General features: G+C 43.9%; 1 protein-coding gene across 27 annotated transcripts in view; it reads left to right on the top strand.

Moving 5' to 3' along the window:
* Positions 1-26,520, top strand: part of LOC144495881 (cAMP-regulated phosphoprotein 21-like) — a 751,410-nt gene that overhangs the window by 704,316 nt on the left and 20,574 nt on the right. For all 27 annotated transcript variants that reach the window (XM_078216592.1, XM_078216588.1, XM_078216598.1 and 24 more), the window contains one exon: positions 7,390-7,516. In XM_078216592.1, coding sequence (XP_078072718.1) covers positions 7,390-7,516 — 127 coding nt within the window. The remainder of the gene's footprint in view (positions 1-7,389; positions 7,517-26,520) is intronic.

A 26,520-nucleotide genomic window follows, 5' to 3' on the forward strand; every position in this document is an offset into this window, starting at 1 on the left:
TGGAGAAGTGGAGCATCGTGAGGTTATCCATGGGCTTGCGGTACAGTGAGGTGCTGAGGTGGCCGTCCTTGATGGAGATGCGTGTGTCCAAGAATGCAACCGATTCTGGAGAGTAGTCCATGGTGAGTCTAATGGTGGCATGGAACTTGTTGATGTCATCATATAGTTGTTTCAGTGATTGTTCGCCATGATTCCAAAGGAAGAAAATATCATCGATGTATCTAGTGTACAGCATTGGTTGAAGGTCCTGTGCGGTGAAGAGATCTTGTTAGAACCTGTGCATAAAGGCGTTGGCATATTGAGGTGCGAATTTGGTCCCCATGGCTGTTCCGTGTGTCTGGATGAAGAACTGGTTGTTGAAGGTGAAGATATTGTGGTCCAGGATGAAGCGGATGAGTTGTAGAATTGCATCTTCTGATTGGCAGTTGTCGGCATTGAGTACTGAGGTAGTTGCAGCAATGCCGTCATTGTGGGGGATGCTGGTGTAGAGTGCCGAGACATCCATTGTGACAAGCAGTGCTCATGGTTCAACTGCTCCATGTGTACTGAGTTTCTGTAGGAAGTCCATAGTGTCTCGACAGAAGCTGGGGGTTCTTTGTACATTGGGGAGACCATGCAGATGCTACGACAACAAATGAATGAACACCGCTCAACAATCACCAGGCAGGGCTGTTCCCTTCCAGTCGGGGAACACTTCAGCAGTCACAGGCATTCAGCCTCTGATCTTCGGGTAAGCGTTCTCCAAGGCAGCCTTCACGACACACGACAACGCAGAAACGCTAAGCAGAAACTGATAGCCAAGTTCTGCGCACATAAGGACGGCCTCACCGGGATCTTGGGTTCATGTCACACTATCTGTAACCCCCACGACTTGCCTGGGCTTGCAAATTCTCACTAACTGTCCTGGCTGGAGACAATACACATCTCCTTAACCTGTGCTTAAGCCTCCCTCCACTCACATTGTCTGTACCTTTAAGACTTGATTACCTGCAATCATTCCAACCATTATTTTGTAAATTGAGTTTGTGTCTGTATATGCCCTGTTTGTGAACACAAGTCCTCACTCACCTGAAGAAGGAGCTTGAGGCTCCGAAAGCTAGTGCTGCCAAATAAACCTGTTGGACTTTAACCTGGTGTTGTGAGACTTCTTACTGTGCTTACCCCAGTCCAACGCCAGCATCTCCACATCATATCCTTTCTCACCTTGCTTGGCAGTGCATTCCAGGCCCCCACCACCCTCTGTGTAAAATACGTCCCTCTGACATCTGTGTTGAACCTTGCCCCCCTCACCTTGAACCGTGACCCCTTGTGTTTGTCACCTCCGACCTGGGAAAAAGCTTCCCACTGTTCGCCCTATCTATGCCCTTCATAATTTTATACACCTCTATTAGGTCACCCCTCATCCTCCGTCTTTCCAGGGAGAACAACTCCAGTTTACCCAATCTCTCCTCATAGCTAAGACCCTCCATACCAGGCAACATCCTGGTAAACCTTTTCTGTACTCTCTCCAAAGCCTCCACGTCCTTCTGGTAGTGTGGCGACCAGAACTGGACACAGTATTCCAAATGTGGCCTAACCAACGTTCTATACAGCTGCAACATCATATGCCAACTTTTATATTCTATGCCCCGTCCAATAAAGGCAAGCATGCCATATGCCTTCTTGACTACCCTCTCCACCTGTGCTGCCACCTTTAAGGATCTGTGGACTTGTACACCCAGGTCCCTCTGTGTGTCTATACTCTTGATGGTTCTGCCATTTATTGTATAGCTCCCCCTTACATTAGACCTACCAAAATGCATCACTTCGCATTTATCTGGATTAAATTCCATCTGCCATTTCTCCGCCCAATGTTCCAGCCTATCTATATCCTGCTGTATTCTCTGACAATGTTCATCACTATCCGCAACTCCAGCAATCTTCGTGTCGTCCGCAAACTTACTGATCACACCAGTTACATCTTCCTCCAAATCATTTATATATATCGCAAACAGCAGAGGTCCCAGTACAGAGTCCTGCGGAACTCCACTAGTCACAGACCTCCAACCGGAAAAAGACCCCTCCACTGCTACCCTCTGTCTTCTATGGCTAAGCCAGTTCTCCACCCGTCTAGCTAGCTCACCTTTTATCCCGTGAGATTTAACCTTTTGCACCAGCCTGCCATGAGGGACCTTGTCAAACGCTTTACTAAAATCCATATAGACGACATCCACTGCCCTTCCCTCGTCAATCGTAAAGGGACTATAAAGGGATGAGGGAGGAGTTGACTAAGGTAGACTGGGAGCAAAAACTTTATAGTGGGACAATTGAGGAACAGTGGAGGACTTTCAAAGCGATCTTTCACTGTGCTCAGCAAAAGTATATACCAGTGATAAGGAAGGAATGTAGAAAAAGAGATAATCAGCCATGAATATCTAAGGAAATAAAGGAGGGTATCAAATTGAAAGAAAATGCATACAAAGTGGCAAAGATTAGTGGGAACCTAGAGGATTGGGAAATCTTTAAAGATCAGCAGAAAGCCACGAAAAAAGCTATAAAGAAAAGCAAGATGGATTATGAGAGTAAACTAGCTCAGAATATGTTGTCTACATGGACTTTAGCAAGGCCTTTGACAAGGTACCGCATGGTAGGTTGTTGCGTAAGGTTAAACCTCACGGGATCCAGGGTGAGGTATCTAATTGGATACAAAATTGGCTTCTTGACAGAAGCCAGAGGGCGGTTGTAGAGGGTTGTTTTTCAAACTGGAGGCCTGTGACCAGCGGTGTGTCTCAGGGATCAGTGCTGGGCCCACTGTTATTTGTCATTTATATTAATGATTTGGATGAGAATATAGGGGGCATGGTTAGTAAGTTTGCAGATGACACTAAGATTGGTGGCATAGTGGACAGTGAAGAAAGTTATCTACAATTGCAACAGGATCTTGATCAATTGGGCCAGTGGGCTGACGAATGGCAGATGGAGTTTAATTTAGACAAATACGAGGTGATGCATTTTGGTAGATTGAACCAGGGCAGGACTTACTCAGTTAATGGTAGGCTGTTGGGGAGAGTTACAGAACAAAGAGATCTAGGGATACATGTTCATAGCTCCTTGAAAGTGGAGTCACAGTTGGACAAAGTGGTGAAGAAGTCATTCGGCATGCTTGGTTTCATCGGTCAGAGCATTGAATACAGGCGTTGGAATGTCTTGTTGAAGTTGTACAAGACATTGGTAAGGCCACACTTGGAATACTGTGTGCAATTCTGGTCACCCGATTATAGAAAGGATATTATTAAACTAGAAAGAGTGCAGAAAAGATTTACTAGGATGCTGCTGGGACTTGATGGATTGAGTTATAAGGAGAGGCTGGATAGACTGGGACTTTTTTCTCTGGAGCGTAGGAGGCTGAGAGGTGATCTTATAGAGGTCTATAAAATAATGAGGGTCACAGATCAGCTAGATAGTCAACATCTTTTCCCAAAGGTAGGGGAGTCTAAAACTAGAGGGCATAGGTTTAAGGTGAGAGGGGAAGAGATACAAAAGTGTCCAGAGAGGCATTTTTTTCACACAGACGGTGGTGAGTGTCTGGAATAAGCTGCCAGAGGTAGTAGTAGAGGCGGGTACAATTTTGTCTTTTAAAAAGCATTTAGATAGTTACATGGGTATGATGGGTATAGAGGGATATGGACCAAATGCAGGCAATTGGGATTAGCGTAAGGGTTTTTAAAAAAAAAGGCGGCATGGACAAGTTGGGCCGAAGGGCCTGTTTCCATGCTGTAAACCTCTGTGCCTCTATATAAAAACAGGTAGCAAAAGTTTCTACAAATATATAAAACGAAAAAGAGTGGCGAAAGTAAACATTGGTCCTTTAGAGGACAAGAAGGGGATGTAATAACTGGAAATGAGAAAATGGCTGAGGCATTGAACAGGTATTTTTGTGTTGGTCTTCACAGTGGAAGACACAAATAACATGCCAAAAATCGATGACAGGAAGGCTATGGCAGGTGAGGACCTAGAAACTATCATTATCACGAAAGAGGTAGTGTTGGGCAAGTTAATGGGCCTAAAGGTAGACAAGTCTCCTGGTCCTGATGGAATGTATCCCAGGGTACTAAAAGAGATGGCGGGAGAAATAGCAAATGCACTAGTGGTAATTTACCAAAATTCGCTGGACTTTTGGGTGATTCCCGCAGATTGGAAAACAGCAAATGTGACGCCACTGTTTAAAAAAGGAGGTAGACAAAAGGCAGGTAACTATAGGCCGGTTAGCTTAACTTCTGTAGTAGAGAAAATGCTTGAATTTATCATCAAGGAAGAAATAGCAAGACATCTGGATATGAATTGTTCCATTGGTAAGACGCAGCATGGGTTCATGAAGGGCAGGTCATGTTTGACTAATTTGGTGGAATTCTTTGAGAACATTACATGTGCAGTGGACAATGGGGAACCTGTGGATGTGGTGTATCTGGATTTCCAGAAGGCATTTGACGAGGTGCCGCACCAAAGACTGCTACATAAGATAAAGGTGCACAGTGTTACGGGTAATGTATTAGCATGGATAGAGGATTGGTTAACTAACAGAAAGCAAAGAGTGGGGGTAATGGGTGTTTTTCTGGTTGGCGATCAGTGACTAGTGGTGTGCCTCAGGGATCAGTGTTGGGACCGCAATTGTCTACGATTTACATAGATGATTTGGAGTTGGGGACCAAGTGTAGTGTGTCAAAATTCGCAGATGACACTAAGATGGTGGAAGAGCAAAGTGTGCAGAGGACGCTGAAAGTCTGCAAAGAGATATAGATAATCTAAGTGAGTGGGCGAGGGTCTGGCAGATGGAGTACAATGTTGGTAAATGTGAGGTCATCCATTTTGGTGGGAATAACAGCAAAATGGACTATTATTTAAATGGTAAAAAATTGCAGCATGCTGCTGTGCAGAGGGACCTGGGTGTCCTTGTGCAGGAATCTCAAGGAGTTGGTTTGCAGGTGCAGCAGGTAATTAAGAAGGCAAATGGAATTTTGTCCTTCATTGCTAGAGGGATGGAGTTTAAAAACAGCGAGATTATGTTGCAGCTGTATAAGATGCTGGTGAGGCCACACCTGGAGTACTATGTACAGTTTTGGTCTCCTTACTTGAGATAGGATATAGTGGCACTGGAGGGAGTGCACAGGAGATTCACTAGGTCGATTCCGCAGTTGAGAGGGTTGGCTTATGAGGAGAGACTGAATAGACTGGGGCTATACTCATTGGAATTCAGAAGAATGAGGGGAGATCTTATAGAAACATATAAGATTATGAAGGGAATAGATAAGATAGAAGCAGGGAAGTTGTTTCCACTGGCGGGTGAAACTAGAACTCGGGGGCATAGCCTCAAAATAAGGGGAAGCAGATTTAGGACTGAGTTGAGGAGGAACTTCTTCAATCAAAGGGTTGTGAATCTGTGGAATTCCCTGCCCAGTGAAGCAGTTGAGGCTACCTCATGGAATGTTTTTAAGGCAAGGATAGATATATTTTTGAACAGTAAAGGAATTAAGGGTTATGGTGAGCGGGTGGGTAAGTGGAACTGAGTCCACAAAAAGATCAGCCATGATCTTATTGAATGGCGGAGCAGGCTCGAGGGGCCAGATGGCTTATTCCTGCTCCTAGTTCTTATGTTCTTATGTTTTTATATCAGTACACCAGTTCCCAAATAGTTAACATACTGATTTGATTTGATTATTGTCGCACATATTGGGATAAGTGAAAAGTATTGTTTCTTGTGTGCTGTACAGTCAAAACATGTTGTTCACTGAGTACATAGGGGAGAAGGAAAGGAAAGGGTGCAGAATGTAGTGTTACAGTCATAACTAGGGTGTAGAGAAAGGTCAACTTAAAAGAAGGTAGGTCCATTCGGAAAGATGCGCTGTTTGGTATATTGGCGGTGTTAAATTCTCCCTCAGTGTACTCGAATAGGTGCCGGAGTGTGGCGACTAGGGGATTTTCACAGTAACTTCATTGCAGTGTTAATGTAAGCCTACTTGTGACAAATAAATAAACTTTACTTTATTCGAAAGTCTGATGGCAGCAGGGAAGAAGCGGTACTTGAGTTGATTGGTACGTGATTTCAGACTTTTGTATCTTTTTCCCGACAGAAGAAGGTGGAGGAGAGTATGTCCAGGGTACGTGGAGTCCTTGATTATGATGGCTGCTTTTCTGAGGCAGCGGGAAGTTTTGACAGAGTCAATGGATGGAAGGCTGGTTTGAGTGATGGACTGGGCTACATTCTTAACCAGTTGTAGTTTCTTGCAGTCTTGGTCAGAGCAGGAGCCACTGCTTGGTTGTATTGAAAGAATATTATTAAGTAAGCAGTTATGATTGCAATTTCTTTTGCTATATCTAGGTAAGGCCCATATGGAGGTTATTAGGTTCCATTAATCATATTTAATTGAGTTGGACGTGCTGGGTCAGTGATTTTCTGCCTGCGTATAACTGATTGTATTTCACAACACTTTACTAATATCCTCCGGAGAATAAAACATCTCACTAGACTAAAAGCTGAATATTAATTTGGGTCAGTATTGAGGAATGATGCAGAAAGTTATTCCCTTTGTACACTTATCCAGTTAACAGGTTCTCTCAGAGCTACGAGCTTTAATGCAAATACTTATCAGCAAGTTTTTAAAACATCGCCTACTGTGTGAATAATTGTTTTGTTTTCCCCATATCAATTAATTGCAACCAGGTCTAAACGGAATTTTTGAATTTTCATGAACCAGTAAATTGCTCCCTTTTGACAAAAAATGATTGGAAAACAGAAACATCTGCACATCTGCTCCATTGCTGTGATTGCTCTAAATTGATTATGCAGTTGTCAGACAAGAATGATCATGTTCTATGATCTGCATTCATTTCCCAATGTAAATCTTATGCATCTTTTCTATTTGATCTGCATCGGATCGATTGGAACAGACTGCTTTCTCAGCTCGTTAAAACCAAAAAAAAATGTAATTCACCATGGATGATGTTGTTTATCTAGGAGCATCTAACTGTGTTTTTCATATATCTATTATCATGCTACCTGGAGCTAGCACTAATTGTGTAGGGAATTAGGCTGGCGTAAAACACAGTAGTTGGTATCCTGATTTATGGTTTCATGCAGTGATAATGAGATTGATGTCAGTATTGTGCATCTGGAAATAGGTTACTGAGAGGAATCCAAAAGAGCAAATCATTTATCAGCTGAATAACAATGCTGGGCAAATGTATTTTTAATCCATCAAATCTTTTGCTTCTCAGTCAATGTTATATTAGATGTTGTACTCTAATGAAATTAGTTAGAATTGCACTTATGTTCTTGAGTATTTTACCAAGTAATTAGTTATGTAGGCACTGTTAATGATTGAAACTTGACAGTTTTCTGTGTATCTCTTTCAGATGCCAGTATATTACTATCCATCGGGCCAGTACCCTACCTCAACAGCCCAACAGTTCAGGCCTGTTGCTTCTGTTCAATACAATGCACAGCGAAGTCAGCATATACCACAGACCACACAACAGACAGGTATGTCGTTTCTGCTGTATTGCCTGATTACCATGCCCCATCACCCACTGACCCATGGATCAAAATCTTTGGAGCACTTTTAGAGCTTCACATTCAGTACGTATTTCTGCCTTTCCTTTTCAATTTTGTGAAATGTTTGGTTATGTGCATGTGTTGTAGGTTTGTGTTGTTTTGCACCATATTCTAATGACCATTTCTTTCAGTGGACTTTGCCCTTATTGTCCTAGCAGAGTGCATGAACCTGGAGATTAATTGTGATTTCATTTGCAGTATTAATACTGCAAATAGTGCGGCATGGTAGCACAGTGGTTAGCATTGCTGCTTCACAGGGACGCTGATTCAATTCCAGGTTAGGTCACTATCCGTGCGGAGTCTGCACATTCTCCCCGTGCCTTCATGGTTTCCTTCCACAGTCCGAAAGATGGGCTGGTTAGATGCGTTGGCCATGCTAAATTCCCCCTCAGTCTACCCGAACAGGTGCTAGAGTGTGGCGACTAAGGAATTTTCACAGTAACTTCATTGCAGCGTTAATGTAAGCCTACTTGTGACAATAAATAAATTTTAAAATGTAGGATTCCCATTATAACTTATGTTCTGTTTGAACAAGTGAAAATCAGAATCAGAGATTTGATAAACTAAAAGAAATAATCACATATTTTGCTCCTAAAGCAGATAAAATTATGAAATACAGTAAATATGGCCATTGAAACACTGGGGGCCCGATTTTACCATTTTCATTCTAAGTGCTGAATCTGGGCGTAATTCAGATCCGACTTGGAAATCAGCTTTCAGGTGCCTCCATACGCACTCAGCCTGAAAAAAACACCTCCAGTCCCATTCGCGCTGTGGGCGGGGCTTAGCGCGGCCAAAACGATCGGAGCTCTGGAGTTCGCATGCGCAGTTAGAAAGAAATTTGAAAAAGCGCGCCCATGTCAGATCGCTCCCGGGCCGCAGAAAACGGAGAAAGCGGCTTGAGAGCGACAAGCGGGAGCGATGGTGCACACACACATCACTGTCCCCCTTATCCACCCCCCCACTACCCACACACATCACTGTCCCCCTTATCCACCCCCCCACTACCCACACACATCACTGTCCTCCTTATCCATGCCCCCCACTATCCACACACATCACTGCCCCCCTTATCCACCCCCCCCAACTACACACACATCACTGTCCCCCTTATCCACCCCTACCACTACCCACACACATCACTGTCCCCCTTATCCACCCCTACCACTACCCACACACATCACTGCCCCCCTTATCCACCCCCCCAACTACACACACATCACTGTCCCCCTTATCCAGCCCCCACTACCCACACACATCACTGTCCTCCTTATCCACCCCCCCCCAACTACACACACATCACTGTCCCCTTTATCCACCCCCCCATTACCCACACACATCACTGTCCCCCTTATCCATGCCCCCCACTACCCACACACATCACTGTCCCCCTTATCCATGCCCCCCACTACCCACACACATCACTGTCCCCCTTATCCACCCCCCCACTACCCAGACCAATCACCACCCCTGCCCCCCCCCCCCCCACCGATTGCCCGCAGAGTAGCAGCAGACCCCCCTGCCCCCCCGTGCCCCCACCAGAGATCCGTCTGCCCTCCCCCGCCAGATATCCATCTGCTCTCCTCCCCACCCCCCCCCCCCTCCCCCGGCCTGAGATACTTCTTATGCGTCTCCCTCCACCGCCCCCCCCCCCCCCCCCGACAATGATCTGGCCTCACTCATGCTCCCCCAGAGAATGGTCTGGCCTCACTCACCCACCCCCCCATCCCCCCACGACAATGATCTGGACTCACTGATTCCACCCCCCCCAGAGAATGGTCTGGCCTCAGTCACCGCCCCCCCCTCCCCCCACCCCCCCCCCCCCGCCCCCCCCGAGAGGAACATTTGACCCGCCTCCTCCCTCCCCCCCCCACCAGACAACGATCTGGCCTCACTTCCCTCTCCCGCCCAACCAGAGAATGATCAGGCCCGGCTCCCTCCTCCCCCCCCACCACTGATGTGAGTCAGAGAGCCGTTGGAAGTTCGGAACATGCTCTTCAGCAGCTGGAGCGCCCGATTCAGACTTTTATTTTGCAGGTCCATTACGGCACGGTTCCGGATTGGCAAACGCAGTGGTAAAGGGGGAAATGCTGATAAAGTTGGGCGGGCAGTTCATTAATTCAATTTAAATGCTTGCAAATGCATTTAAATCGCCGTTGCGCCCGTTTTGGGCGCGAATTGAATCGCCACCATTCCTGGGTTTCGGTAAAGTGGCAATCTGCGCGGACGCGGGTGCAGATTGCGTTAATGGCCTCTCACCCGACTTTACCACGTTTTCGTGCCCGTTTTGGTTAAATCGGGCCCTGAGTGTCAACAGAGTGTCTTTGTATGCTTCTTGCATTATATCCCACATGTGGTGGGACTTTCCAAGGGTCCAGGCCCTAGGCAGTCTAGACAGACCTGCCAACTTTGATATGGAGGCAAGTTGAATCAGAGGATGCAGTTAAAAACGCCTGCCGCTCTCCCAAAATACCTCAGCCCGGTTTCTTATCGAATCAACGACTCAGCTATATATAGTTAAAATTCTGACCACTTTGAAATTCCCCTTACCCCTTTTCCCCATCGCTTCTTCATACCCCTCACCTCTCTCTCTCTCTCTCTCACTGTCAACCTCTCAATTCCTCACTCCTCACTTCCCACCTCCATCACCTCACCCATTATCCATGATATGAACAAAACGTACAAGCCCTATTATAACAGTTGGACACCATTGAATAGCCTAGAAAACTCCATAAGTAAACAAATCAACACTTCAAGCCATGTGTATAAACAAAGGAAAGCACTTGTAAAATTATTAGACAAGGATGGATTTCAATCAAGAGCCTAGAAAACTCCCAGAGTAAACAAATGGACTCTTCAAATCAGCTGTGTAAGAAAGGCAAGTACTTGTAAAAATGTTGTACAGTTGGATTTCAGTCAAGAGCCCATAAAACCTGCTGAATAAATAAATAGACTCTTTACACCAGCTGTAAACAAATGGCAACTATTTGTAAACAATTAGATAGTTGAATTGCAACCAAGAACCATAAAACCTCCTGGATAAATATACAGACTTCAGAACAGTTATCTTAACAGATGTCTAGACTGAATACATAAGGGTTAAACAGATTGTAAAAGTAAAGTCGCCTTGGTCTCAGATGACCCCTTTTGAGGGGGAGAGCTGACTGGTGGTGATTTAACCTGAGGATCACCATACCTCAGGCAAGGTTGAGAAGACAGGCCTTAATGAATGACCTCAACCAGTACAGGAATTGAACCCGCACGGCTGGTGTCACCCTGCATCACAAACCAGCTGTCCAGCCAACTGAGCTAAACCAACCCCCACGTTGTACACTGTTATACAATGGCCACTCTTTCAACAATATGAAATTTACTCTACCCTTTTGACCATCAGATGATATTTTTAACTCCTCTGTAGACTTCCACATTTACAAAGCTAATTTTCGATCTGACAGCCTGGCAGAAATAACAATCTGTCAAACACATTGTTTAAAGGGTAGTTACGTCTTCAAACTACAGCAGCTGGATGAACACTGATGCAACTCATGCTACATCGGAAAAAGATGGACTCAAACCATTTTGCTTATCTTTTGAACTCTTCCTGCCTCAAATCCATGGTGTAGGTTTCATTGCAGCTGGTTTGAAACCCGCAATCTGCTAAAGTCCATCCACCTCCGTGAAAATTACAAACCTTACCAAAGGTGGGCGCTTAATAAGTTCATAATGCTGCCAATTGCCAAGTTATGGAACAGGTGGGTTCTGCGGCTTGCTCCATCCCATGCCCTTGTGAAAACACAGTAAGAAGTCTAACAACACCAGGTTAAAGTCCAATAGGTTTATTTGGTAGCAAATGGCACTAGCTTTCGGAGCGTGCTGCCCCTTCGTCAGGTCGAGTGGGAGATCTGCTCACAAACAGGGTATACAGAGACACAAACTCAATTTACAGAATAATGATTGGAATGCGATTCTTTACAGCTAATCAAGTCTTAAAGGTACAGACAATGTGAGTGGAGAGAGCATTAAGCACAGCTTAAAGAGATGTGTATTGTCTGCAGACAGGACAGCACGTGGGATTTTGCAAGTCCAGGCAAGTTGTGGGGGTTACAGATAGTGTGACATGAACCCAAGATCCCGGTTGAGGCCGTCCTCATGTGTGCAGGACTTGGCTATCAGTTTCTGCTCAGCGAATCTGCGTTGTCGTGTGTCGTGAAGGCCGCCTTGGAGAACGCTTACCCGAAGATCAGAGGCCGAATGCCCGTGACCGCTGAAGTGCTCCCCAACAGGAAGAGAATAGTCTTGCCTGGTGATTGTCGAGCGGTGTTCATTCACCCATTGTCGTAGTGTCTGCATGGTTTCCACAATGTACCATGCCTCGGGACATCCTTTCCTGCAGCGTATCAGGTAGACAATGTTGGCCAAGTTGCAAGTGTATGGATCGTGTACCTGGTGGATGATGTTCTCACGCGAGATGATGGCATCCGTGTCGATGATCCGGCACATCTTGCAAAGGTTGCTGTGGCAGGGTTGTGTGGTGTCGTGGTCACTGTTCTCCTGAAGGCTGAGTAGTTTGCTGCGGACAATGATCTGTTTGAGGTTGTGCGGTTGTTTGAAGGCAAGAAGTGGGAGTGTGGGGATGGCCTTGGCGAGATGTTAGTCTTCATCAATGACATGTTGAAGGCTCCGGAGGAGATGTCGTAGCTTCTCCGCTCTGGGGAAGTACTGGACAACGAAGGGTACTCTGTCCACCGTGTCCCGTGTTTGTCTTCTGAGGAGGTCAGTGCGGTTTTTCGCTGTGGCGCGTCGGAACTGTCGATTGACTGGTGTTGTTAGACTTCTTACTGTGTTTACCCCAGTCGAACGCTGGCATCTCCACATCTTGTGAAAACAGCCAAGGATGGAAACAGAAACCGGAATTTCAGCCAGCTCAGCAGCTACTTTTGTTTTCAGTCCTGCCTCCATTTTGTCCCGATTGGGGCCATGAAAATCCAACCCTTGGTTTAAAGAATACTTTTTATACATCCTTAAAAAAAATCTAACAGTACAGATACTGTTCCGCATAGCAGCAGGAAGCTGCTCGTGCTGCTACACAGAGCAGCATCTGTAACAACTACAGTGTTGGCATTACTTGTGTAATATTGGAATAGAGAAATGAGGATGGAAGCAAAACAGGCTATTCTGTAAATCAAAATCTTGTCAACAAAATGCAAGGCTAGTGCACAGTTTCCAAGCAATTCAATAACGTGAAAAAAACCACACAGGGTGTATAATTATTCAACATTGCCATTTCCTCTGTGATGTTGTAATATTTAGTTAGCTACCTATTTTTAAAAAAATATGTACTATGTCCACAATATGAATGGTACATATTAAATATGTATTGTGAAGAGTCAGCTCACTGGAGACAGTAGCAAGCATCTGGAGAGGGGGCCGTTACACTGTAAGAGAGTGAGTAACAGGTCTCACAGTGAACCGGTCTCTTTTTCAGAAGCCAAAATTCATCGTCAAAAGTACTGCCTTTTTTAATGAAAAAGAATAGAATCAACATTTGGAATTGTTTTACTTCTACACTTTTGTCATTCTTTTTTGAAATTTGCCAAATCAAATTTTTGTGCAAATAATTCAGTCATCACGAAGCTGCTTTTGTCGAAGACCTTGACATTATGCTATTGATCAAACACTGGTTTTATTTGTGCAGGCTTTGCTAGTGCATTTTGAAAAATCTTCACAAATGGCGCTGTTCCTGGGTTGGTTCTATTTTTGAAGAGTTTTGTCCTAATTTATTCCATTGAGGAAATTGCTTGGGTTGAATCTCAAAGCCAACAACTTTGAAAAGGTGGGGGAACCAAAGCCAGGATTCACTGGATGACAAGGAATATAAAGCATATGATGAAACAATGAAGAGGGTGTATAATGCACGTTGGATGAATTCTTCAAGTGTGAACCAGGCCAAAGATACTGGGGGCAATTTACGTGGTGGTGGTAGGGTTACCAGTGAAGGTGGGGGTGAGGGTGAACTTGCCAGTGAAAGAGTGGGGAGGAATTAGGCAGTGAAGAGGATACTTTGTCCAATTGGGGTGGGTGGGGAGAGAGACCCCAATTCCTTCTGTGGTCGGGTGGGGGGAAAACGCTCAATACCTTCATGATGGGGCAGGTCCTCCCTGTCTGTGGGGGGTGTTCAACTTCAGTGCTGGGAAGCCCTTTAAAGATGGCACCCCGATCTCTGTGAAGTGGGCCTTGCTGGCTCTCACACCCCACCCTCCAGACCGATGGCATAAAGCACACCCTCAGAGTATTTTTTGTCAGAGATCTGGACTGAAAACTGGCTTTCATGCTGGTCTTGAGTCAGAACCTGACACTCTGATAATTTATGGAAACATTCCACCCAAACTGTTGAGAGGGAAAGTGAAGGGAAAATCTGGCAAAGAGACAATATGAGAATAGAATGACATTTAACATAAAAGACGACACAAAAACCTTCTACTGGCGTGTAAATAATGAGTGGTGAATAAGAAGCGGGGTGTGCCTATATGGGACAAAGAGGGCGATGTTTCTGCCTTGCCTTCTCTTCTTTATTTCAGTCTTTACTAAGGGAGAGGATGCTGACAGAAACACGGTAGATGGTAGAGGTAACAGGATGAACATGAGAAATTTTTGTGCAAATAATTCAGTCATCACGAAGCTGCTTTTGTCGAAGACCTTGACATTATGCTATTGATCAAACACTGGTTTTGCCAACTGCAAAGGCTAGCTAAGCTTAGCTTAGAGTAAGAAGTCTCACAACGGCACGTTAAAGTCCAACAGGTTTATTTAAAAGCAAGAGCTTTCAGAGTGCTGCTCCTTCATCAAGTGAGTTAAGGTTAGAGTGGATAAGTCACCAGGTCTGGATGCTTTGAATCCCAGGGCCAGAACTTTCAGGGTGGTGAGGACTTGGTCTTGGACTTGGGAGATAGGATGAGGGGGTGGGAAGTTCAGAGATCGCTGGGCCCTAAAGGAAGGGTGCCCCCAGTCAAAAGGGGGCTTCTGCCGGAAGCTCGTTCCCACCCCTCCCTGAACCACCTAAGATTGAATTTGGCTCAACTTTGGTCTCTTCCCCCCCCCCACCAATCAATCAGCCACCACCAAACTGAAAACTGAGGTTGAGAAAAAGGCATCCTGGGGCAAGGGTGGGTTTCCTTTCCAAGACTCTGCCTGCTGTAGAATGAAGTAGAATCACAACCAGGGTCAGGGTGAGCAATACCCTGGAAGCAAATCCATCCTTGCAATTTCACACTCTCTCCAGTGGGGTCACTGCATCATAAAGGACAGACTATTCAGGATAAAATCATTCACGCAGTATAATTTCTGAATACAATTCCTCTGGGGAAAGCAGCACCATGGGCTGCCCCCTTTGCAATCACATGTGTCCCTCAATGGAATCCAGGCAGATAGTGGCATTCTCTACCACAGCAAATCAATATAAGTCCGTATAGTGCTGCTTAAAGTGGCACGATACAAAATACTTTTTCTCCTTAGAAGTGCTTTTGAATAATTATTTTGCATTCTCTAATCCCACTTACCCTGAGGGCTCTTGACTTCCGATATGGCATATTTCCCTATCTCTCCTGTTTTCCAAACCTTTGCCCTAGTGGCCCTGCCTGATCCTCTCTATTCCCTCAAAGAGAAGAATAGACTTGCATTTGGATAATGCTTTTCACTACCAGCTGATGCCTCAAAGCACTTTACAGCCAATGAAATGTATCTGAAGCATAGTCACTGTTGTAATTTTAGAAGCAATACAACCAATTTGTGCACAACAAACTGTCAGAAACAGCAGTGTGACAGTGACCAGAAGATGTATTTTTATGTTAACTGAGGAATAAATATTGCCTAAGAGTTCAGGATAACTCCCCTGCTTTTCTTGAAATAGTGCCATAGGATCTTTTACTTCCAACCGCAGTCAGATGAGGCCTCAGTGACATTCTCATCTGAATGAGAAAAATTGAGTCCAAGGTGTGTAACAGGCAACCAATCCTATATTGCCTTTTTTCTGGCCCTGCCAAAGTTGACAATTATCCTAAGCAACTGAAAATGACAGGAAGCCCATCTCACCCCAAGAACATTCAGCAGAAGTTCCTTAAGGTAGCATCCTAGGCCAAACATTTTCAATTGCTTCATTAATGGCCTTCCCTCCATCATAAGGTCAGAAGTGCTGATGTTTGCTGTTGATTACACAATGTTCAGCACCATTCGTAACTCCTCAGATAGTGAAACAGTCCATGTCCATATGCGCAAGACCTGGACAATGTTCAGGATTGGGCTGATAAGTGGAAATAATAACATGCCACACAAGTGCCAGAAAGTGACCATCTCCAGTCAGAGAGAATCTAACAACTGCCCCTTGAAATTCATTACACTACATTGCTGAATTCCCCACCATCAACATCATGGGGGTTACTATTAACAAGAATCATAAATAGACCAGCCATATAAATACAGTGGCTACAAGAGAGGATGGAAGCAGCTTCAGCACTGTCATGTAAAGTTGACCCTCAGTAAAGATACTCACAACTACCTAATCAGGATTAGAGTTTACCGCTGCCATGCACTTGTGGAATGACTGGATGCCTTATGCACTGTGATCCCTGTAAAATGGACAAAGCATTTTGCAGGGTTTGATAGAGCTTCATGCATCTATCCAGCAGTTGGCTAGCTGCTTCCTCCCACCTCACATTCCTCTGAGCTTTAAATATTCAATGAGACCACCTCTAACGTGATCACAATTGCAGTCTTGTGTAAACGTGCACCATTAGTTACTGCTTCCAACTATAACTCCCCAAAAAAGTGTCCATGAGTTCTAAAAGCTGAACCTTCATCTGCACATTGAGGATCTGATAAGCCCCCGAAAGGGCCTTGGAGACTCAACTCCATCATGGTAACTATTTCAAAGGGTTACTTTGAAGTCCATACCTTTTTATTAAAAGCTATGACACCTCTTCAATCTCCAAGAATTCATTGGAGCTGGTGTCCAATTGGAGTTAGTGGACTGGGACCTGGGCAGCAGATAACTCACTTCCTAACACTTTAAAGTCTGTCAACAGTCTAAAAAATACAAGTCAGGAGTGTGATGGAATACTCTCCCCTTGCCTGAATGCGTTTAGCTCCAACAACACTCAAGCAGATTGACACCATTCAGGACAAAACAACCCATTTGATGAGCACCCATCCACCACCTGAACAATTCACTCGTTCTATCAGCTGTGTACTGTGGTATCAGTGTGAGTACCATTTACGAAATGCACTGCACTGTGGTATCTGTGCGTGTACCAGTTTTCTGTGGCAAGGGGTTCCAAAGACTCTCAACCCTCAGAGAGAAGAAATTCCTCATCACTACAGATTGGCGCCCTTTATTCTGAGACTCTGCCCTTTGGTCCTAGACTCTCCCATGAGGGGAAACACCCTCTCAGCATTTACCCTGTCAAGTCCCTTAAGAATCCCATATGTTTCAATGAGATCACCTCTCATTCTTCTAAATTCCAATGAATAGAATCCCGACCCATTTAACCTTTCCTCATAAGACAATCCCTCCATACCAAGGATCATCCTAGCCTTTTCTGAACTGCCCCCAGTGAAATAATATATTTTCTTAAATAAGGGACCAAAACTGCTCACAGTTCTCCTGACGTGGTCTCACCATTACCCTTTATAGTTGCAGCAAGACAGGGGCATGTCCTCCACTACATTTCCTGAGGTCAATGACTATCTCCTTTGTTTTACTGACATTGAGGGAAAGATTCGGGGGATATCACAGAGGTTACATTATTAGTTTTGAATGGCCCATTGTTCATCCTTTTGGAAATATGCTTGGTTTGTACCATAAATCTTGAAAGCTCATTTTCCTAGCCAATGGGTTAGATGAAGATGAGGAGATACCAGTGAAGACCTGTGGGCTGTGTAATGACTTCTATGAGGCAATTGAGGTTGGCCCCTTGGAATATGAACTCCCTGATTGAACTTATTACGTGCCCAATCAGTGAGATTTTCTGTATATGTAATTGGGGGTGCCAGGTCTCCTAACACTCCGGATGCTGACACTGAACGTATAGCACGCTAGGAACTATAATAGAGCTGTAAGTAAAAGGAGATCTGGTGAAGGGACACCGGCCTCTGCTGATTTATTTCAGGCTGTAAGGTCTATTTAAATTTTCTGTACTTGGAAGTAAATTTGAAATGCAAGTTCATTAAGGTCTTTATTATTAAACAAGAGGTTGTCTATTAGTTTATTTATTCTGTCTGTGGTGATAGTTTTGAAGAAGTGATTTTTATTATTGTACCAAAGGAATCTTGGATCAAAACAAAGTGTTGCAATTTACACTAATATATTCTATACTTAACTTTGTATCGCAATCATGTCATCTAATATGATTAGCACTGCTGCCTCACAGCGCCAGGGACCCAGGTTCGATTCCAGCCTCGGGTCACTGTCTGTGTGGAGTTTGTATGTTCTCCCTGTGTTTCCTCCGGATACTCCAGTTTCCTCGCACACTCAAAAGATGTGCGGGTTAGGTGGATTGGCCATGCTAAATTGACCCTAATGTCAGGGGGATTAGCGAAGTAAATATGTGGGGTTACGGGATAGGGCCTGGGTAGGATTGTTGTTGGTTCAGGCTTGATGGGCCAAATGGCCTCCTTCTGCACTGTAGGGATTCTATGATATGCTGGATATTATATTGTCTGTATAATTTCACCCATATAATCTCACCCATATAATCTGATAGCAATTTGATTGAAAAGTTGGTTGAAATTTAGCCTTTCACTATAAAAGTAGTGGCAATGCACACAAAGTCTAAGCCATTTTTGCAGGTTTTTGATTGGTGTGTATGCCCTTTTGAGGTCATGGATCACCCATGGTAGTTAATTTAGAATTATTTAGTTGTGGAGCAGATGGACTGAGGCAGCAGTCGATCCATCATTCAAGCAAAGGAATAAACCGTTATGTTGTCAGGACTGAGAATCTCAGCAACCCCAGGACTTCACAAGCTTAGGGGTCTATATTTAGCAAGCAGCAGGGTACATTTTGTAATCCTGGCAATGATTCAATGAGTAGAGCTGGAGGTGCAGGAAGAATCAAACTGCAGTGAAAAACTGCAGCAGGGAGCTTGCGTGCTTAAATTTCTCCAAAATTCTAATTAAGTTCTAGAAACAATGATCCAAAGAGACAAGCAACATTGTGTGGCTGTTAATTTCACTAAGGTATCTGACAAGAAATGGGAAGTACTGAATGATTGGTTGACACTATTTAGATTAATCAGTTAGGCAGTACAAATCCCTAAATTTGCAGATGATAAATGAAGCAATGCTCATTACTTCCATCAATGCTCAGTAATCTTCTTCCTGCCTGTATTAATACCTGGATGTTCGGTATAACATTTATAGTGAAGCATTGCATTCAGGAGTTTCAGTTCAGCCTTGAAACAAATGTCAGAAAATATGGTTATCGCGTGACACAATCCAGGTTTGTTTAATGGTATTCATTAATAGTAATGCAACACCTAGCTTAGTTTGTTCATTTACCTGCATATTTTTGTCTGTTCTTCAATTCAGGGACAAAAAGAACATTGTGACATTTAATATTTTCTCAGCTTTTGTTAAGCTAATTAATTAAGCAGACTTTTGCAGAGATAGGGCTAACCTTTCAAATATGCAGAAGTTGAATTTAGATAGTGGAAAATGTTGTGAATAATATTGTTTTTGTAACAATCCTGCACTAAAAGGGCTCCAACAAATCCATAAAATCATTAAGCACTCTGCTTTACAAAAATGCAGCAGCTCCACAGAACCAGACTCAAAAAAATATTTCCTGTAACTTTTATTGCATATGCTAAACTCTCCTTCCTTTCGACAGTAATACCGATCCAGCATTTATCTGTGCTACTGCTGCCCTAGAAAGCCTAGTCTTTGTATATACCTTGCCAGAAATGATGCCACAACAAAGAATCACGTACTTCTATTGCAATACATGATGTGACACTGAGATTCTATAAATGAGAGTATGGCAGTGGGCGGGGGTGGAGTTATTGAAGATTGAAAGATTTTGTTCTAGTCTGCATATTCATCAACAGCAAGCGATTTTCTTTTCTGAATAATGTTTCAGAGAGCAAAATCAGAATGAAAGATTTCAGCCACTATTTCTATAGTATTGCTATGTGGTCATGCTTTCATTTTACTTCAAAGGCATTTAGCATTTCAAAAGGGAGACTCAGCCACAAACCTGACTGCTGCTAAAGCAGCACGTGGCACAGTGGTTAGCTTGACAGCTCTAGGGACCTGGGTTCAATTCCAGCCTCGGGTCACTATCTTTGCAGAGTTTGCACATTCTCCCCATGTCTGTGTGGGTTTCCTCCGGGTGCTCCGGTTTTCTCCCACAGTCCAAAGATGTGCGGGTTAGTTGATTGGCCACGATAAATTGACCCTAGTGCCAGGGAATTCAGCAGGGTGAAGGTGGGGTTACGGAAATAGGGCCTGGGCGGATTGTGATCAGGGCAGACTCGATGGGTCAAATGGCCTCTTTCTGCACTGTAAGGATTCTATGATTCTATGAAGCATAGCTACGTTAGCTCACCACCAGCTGCCTCACATTCAGTCACGGGTGTGGGAGAAACATGTGTGTAAGAACACACATACAGATTTGCTTACATGTAGAAGACATTTGCCTACAGGATTGAAAACAGCCTCAGAGCATCAGGAGAATCCTGCCAAGAATTTTGTCTGCGAACGTGTGAACAATAAATGTGAACTGTTGTCTGTGAGTGTAAAAGGTTGATGATTATCATCATGATTCTCCAGATTAGTGTCTGGGGAGTTTTTATCGAATATGAAAATGAGCTTTCTCAATTCCTATTCCCTTTTCTAAATCTACTTAAAGTACTTCAAATAATGACTCTCATCAAGCAATCTCAATGAGTCTGTATTTCACCAATAGACTCATTTATTTTTGATTTCTGTAGAACTGCTGCCATCGTACACAAACTACGCTTTATGAATTAAACATTGAAAAGGAAATGATTCATACATTATGCAGATGATGTAACCTACGATATGTTCCCACACTTACAATGACACTATTTAATCATGTTTTTCTTTGTTTGAATACAAAATGTAATTTCTGTTCCCCAAGGCTTTGTAAATATCAGCGACACTATTCCCATTGGATTGTGGTGCGATCTGACAATTCTCTTGAATGTAATTGGGAACAACTAATAGCAATGCACTGCACCAAAAATTAAAATTAAACAAAATTGCAGCCAAGCATTTCAAAATAAAATGCATCAGGCAGCAGTTGATCAGATTTCTCTCACAGGAAATTCACCTTGTAAATTTGGGGTTACAATTAACCACATTGATGTTGTCTGGGTCAGCTTTATTACCCATCCCTTATTGCCCTTGAATAGGTGGTGGTGGGTCAACTTCCTGAACTGCTGCAGTCCATGTGGTGTAGGTACAACCACAGTGCTGTTAGGAAGATGTTTGATGATTTTGACCCAGCAACAATGAAGGAACACTGATCTAGTTCCAAGTCGGGATGTATTTTCCCAAGAAATCTGTTGCCCTTTTCTTTCAAGGTAGAAAATGTTGCAGGTTTGGAAGATTATGTCGAAGGAGCCTTGGTGAGTTGCTACGATGCATCTTGTAGATGGTACACATTGCTGCTGCTGCGCATCAATGCTGGAGGGTGGACATGTTTAGGGTGGTGGACGGGGTACCAATCATGTGGGCTTCTTTATCCTGGATGGTGTTAAGCTTCTTGAGTGTTGGTGGAGCTGCACACACCCAGCCAAGTGGAGAGTATTCAATCACACTCCTGACTTGTGTCTTGTACATGGTGGACAGGCTTTGGGGAGACAGGAAGTGAGTTACTCATTACAGAATTCCCAGCCACTGACCTGCTCTTGGAGACACTGTACTTATATGGTTGGCCCAGCTCAGCTTCTGGTCAGTGATAACCCTGGATGTTGATAGTTTAAGGATAAGTTGCCAATTGAATCCCAATATAAACTATTAAAGAACATTTACAGCATTTATTACAAGTTAATGATTGATCCTCTATGACTGCTGGTGTCTTTCTTGTTATATGATTGGTTTGATTTTGCTGTTTAAATTGAGACAGTGATAATTCAATGATGCCATTAACATGCAACACCCACAGATAAGAGGGCTTTGACTTGGGTTGCAATATCACAGACTTCCTCCATCAGTGTAGTCTGGCGACAGTGCTTAGCAAACTCAAGTGGCTTCACCACAGGAATGTAGAGGAAATTGGAAGTCAAATTGATTATGGTTGCTCTCCTGTGCATTAGAACTCAAAACCCTGACCATCTGGCTAGAAAGCATGTGGTTCGCCACCTGTGGTATCAGTTTCTTGGTATAAATATTGTAGCAGCTGATTAAATGATGTTTCTGCCATTTGCTAAGACTTGTGCACTATTTCAAAGAAAGTTATTTGATTTACAACTGTTCACAATTGTAAAACATTTTGAAGCTCTTTCATCATCTTTGAGCTTGCTTGAATTCTTTGGAGAAAATATAACTGACTGCAACATTGCTATCAAATGGGGAAATGATCAGATAGTGATTAGAGAGTAATATTTTGCATTCAAATGTATCTATCAAGAGTTACACAAAAAAAGCTGTTATATTATGCATTTATCAAAAGAACCTCTACTTTCTTAATTGCTTGCTTTCCCCTGTAATCTATTTTTTCTTGCTGCTGTACATGATGGTTCATTGAAGAACTAATCAGCTGAATTGGCAGAAAAAAACTTCTTCTCTAATTCTCCCCATTTAACAAAATAGAAACCTTTTGTAATCAGTTTTTAGTAGTGGAGAAAAATGAGATGATGACCAAATGGGGATGTGATTCTGCTGCAGCAGAATGATACGGGCAGTAGGACGTGGTAGATGATACTACCAGCTTCATAACAGTGCCAGCAAGCTGTGACACTATTCATGCCCTCCGGGACAGCTGCCAAGTAGCGAGGGCCCAGCAAGGTTCCAGCTTGGGCACTGACCAAAGTCATCAGGAACGCCCTTCCATGGTGATGGGGAAAGTAACCAACATGGCCATAAGTGATCGTCTGCAGTGGCCCCCAGTTATAATGTGGAGCTGGGAGGTGTACACCTACTGCTCCGTACTTTACAATGAGGTACATTAAAAAAGCAACAATTTGCATTCATATAGCACCTTTAACATTGTAACACATCCCAAGGTGAGTATTATCAAAGAACATTTTGCACCAAGCCACATGAAGAGTTATTTAGATGGATGACTGAATTGGAGTGTTTTTACATTTTGGAAGGTTATGGGATTAGGGAAGATTACAGGAATAGAGAGGATGAGGGGCTAAGGAGAGATGTTAAAACAAGGATGAAAATGTTAAAATCAAGGCATTGCTTAATGAGGAGCCAATGTAAGTTAGCAAGCATGGGAGAGCAGGATTTGGTGTGAGTTAGGACGTGGACAACAGAGGTTTAAATAGATAGAATGAGGCAGGTTGACCAGGATTGCATTGGAATAATCAAGCTGAAAGTTAACATTGGCATGGATGAGAGTTTCAGCAGCTGATGAACTGAGGAATAGTTAGAGTCAGGCAGTGTTATGATGGTGGAAATAGACTATCTCAGTGATGGCACATATGTGGTTAGAAGCTCAACCTGCGACCAAATATGGCACCAATGTTGAAACCAATCTAGTTCAGCCTCAGCTGGGGAGAGGATTAGAATTGGAGGCTTGGGAATGGTATTTACAGCAGCAACTGAAGACAATGGCTTTAGGTTTTCTAATGTTTAACTGGAGAAAATTTCTGCTCATTCACTGCTGGTTGCCAGAGATCTGACAGTTTAGAGATGGTGGAGGGGCTCGAAAGCAGTGGTGCTGAAGTTGAATTCAGTGTCATCAACATATGTAAAATGATGTTTGTGTATAAAAACAAAAAGAGCATAAGAAATAAGAGCAGGAGTAGGCCATTCTGCCATTCTACTAGATAATGCCAATTCTCAACACCATTTTCGTGTACTATCCCCATATCCCTTGATGTTTTTAATATGTAAACATCTGTCGAGCTCTGTCTTCAACATACTCAATGACTGAGCCTCCACAGATTTCTGGGACAGAAAATTCCAAAGATTCGTGAAGAAATTTACCTCTGTCCTAATTGGCCTCCCCCTTATTCCCTTATTCTGAGTCTGTGTCCCCTGCTTCTAGAAACCCCACCACCACCACCCAACCAAGGGAAGTATCCTTCCTTCACCTAACTTGTTAAGTCCTGTAAGATTTTTGTATGTTTGAATGAGACCACCTCTCATTCTTCAGAGAATAAAGGTATAACCAATTGAATATTTCCTTGTAGGACAATCCATCCATCCCAGGAATTAATTTGGTGAACCTTTGTTTCGCTCCCTCTATGATACACTGTGTCCCCTGCTTCTAGAAACCCCACCACCACCACCCAACCAAGGGAAGTATCCTTCCTTCACCTGACTTGTTAAGTCCTGTAATATTTTTGTATGTTTGAATGAGACCACCTCTCATTCTTCAGAGAATAAAGGTGTAACCAATTGAATATTTCCTTGTAGGACAATCCATCCATCCCAGGAATTAATTTGGTGAACCTTTGTTTCGCTCCCTCTATGATAAGTGTATCTTTCCTTAGGTATAGAGACAAAAACTGCACATACTTCTCCAGATGCGACCTCACTGAGGCTCTATATAATTGCTGTAAAATATCTTCACTCCTATACTCAAAATCTCTTGTAATAGAGGGTGGGATTTTCCGCACTAGTTCGTGTCAGTTGTCATGGCGGGGGAGTGAAAAATATCGGGAGAAGGACACAAATCGGTTTAACGCCATTATAAAACCAGGTGGTGGTAATGCACTCCTGCCATCAATGGCAGGCTGCATTCCCCACGTCAGGAATGTATTTTCAATATTTTTGTATCTCGGTATAAGGATTTCGCATTGGAATCATTACCTCTCACTGGATCATCCGGGTACATTGGTGTGCAGTTAGGACGATGTATTTCACGTGGTATCTAAGTGATATTTATCTATTGTCCTGCAGATTACTCATCGCTTCAGGATCCGTTTGCCTATCTGGCATCGAGCAGCACTCACAGGAATGAGCACCAGGCTTTGCAGGCAGCACTACATCACTTTCGGGAGGGAGGAGGGGGGGGGGGGGGGGAGGTGTCATAGGCAAGCTTCAGCAGGAATGTGCTTTTAATAGGTTGAAGGGCTTATGAAATACTGGGGAAGGGGTGGTGGGGCAACTGACAGGATAAGGGGCTGAGGTCTAAGGCAGTGCTGGGGGGAAGGATTGGAGAGAATGTAAGGCATTACCATCCTCGGTACCAGGATGGGTTAAAATATGTGACTTTAGTGTTAAATCAGCCACTTGGGGCCAGAGCAGGAGCACTGAGTGAAGAAGGGCTTCAGGTTACATTGTTGATCTTGCAAAGACTATCTTTGTCCAAGTTCAGAAAGGGACAGGACATGTCAGGCCAGCCTCAATCATGCCCAGCATGTTGTACATGGTTATAATGTCATGTTCTTCAGTCTGTGGGGTCTATGGAATCATGATGAGTCACAGTTGGTACACTCAGTCAGTGGAGTCATCTGCAGCCTTCACATAGGGAAGGGGCATTGTGGGAGTATTTAAGGTATGGTTGGGGGGGGGGGGGGGGCCGGGGGTGTATATATATTTAAGTATGGAATTGATCTCAAAACAGGTACTACAGGTCCAAATGGGACATGGCACATCCACTTCAGAATGTTCAGGGGTCACTAAATAGTGCCCCCTCAAACAGAATGGGATCAAGGAATAAAGGGGAGCTCAAGAGGCCTGCGGGAGGGAAACCTGAACATTAGCTCCTCTGGGACAATGAGAGGGGTTTCTATACTTTCACAGGGAGAGTCTAAGCTGGGCTGTCAGGAAGGATTCTGCAGCACCATCTTCCAGCCCACAGCAATGACACAGTACAAAATTAAAATGAAGAAAAGCACTGCTGGGGAGGACTCTACAGGCAAATTGCAGGGCAGGTGCATACACTGGAGGAGGTGGGATTAAAGAGAAACCCAACTGAACTGTGCATTCCCAAATGAGGAGCGAGGCATAGCTGAAACATGTTAGGAGCTTTTCAATGACAATGCAGGGAATCAGGAAAGTTGCGAGTAATGAGATGGGTGACTTACCCTGGCAGCATGGAGAGATTATTCATCGTCTTCCTCACTGGGTGCCTGACCTCTTCTGTACTGTTTTGGCACTAACTTCTGCAGTCACCGCCTCTTAAGCCAGATTGGTCACCTTGCTGGAGCTACTGCGGCCAGGGCAGGTGTTGAGGACATTGTGACAGGCCTCTATCCTATCATATAGCCTTCCAGTGAGACATTACTAAACATGGAGGCTGCCACCTTTTTGTCTTCAGAAGGCATTTCTTCAGTGAGGCAATCCTGGGCTGTAAACATTGAGAAGGCTGTGCATGGCTGCAGTTTAAATATGGTGCCTGGTGTGAGGAAGCAGTGCGCTCACGCTGGGGTGGGCAAATCGGAGGCCACCAGCAAATAAGCCAGTCTGTTGCATGTGTGAATAAATAACAAGGTGGGGAGTAAACAGTACGGTGCGAAAACGCACCACTGCAGCTGGCAGGTAGACAGCTGAGCTGTTTGCCTTCACACCTGCTCCCACACTTAGTGTAATGTGGGGGAAAATACTGCCCAAAGGCCAACATACCTTTTCTTAATAATAAACATGCTATTGTGTACAGATGATGTCACCGAGGCCGATGAGATATAGTACAGAGCTGAGGATAGATTCTAGGAATTACCTTCCTGTTATAGCCTCCAGCAATCCCTTCAATGAGCATTGACTGCAAAGTGCCTTGGTCAATCACAGCCCAGTTT

This window comes from Mustelus asterias, chromosome 7 (assembly GCF_964213995.1).
Source record: "Mustelus asterias chromosome 7, sMusAst1.hap1.1, whole genome shotgun sequence".
NCBI lineage: Eukaryota > Metazoa > Chordata > Chondrichthyes > Carcharhiniformes > Triakidae > Mustelus > Mustelus asterias.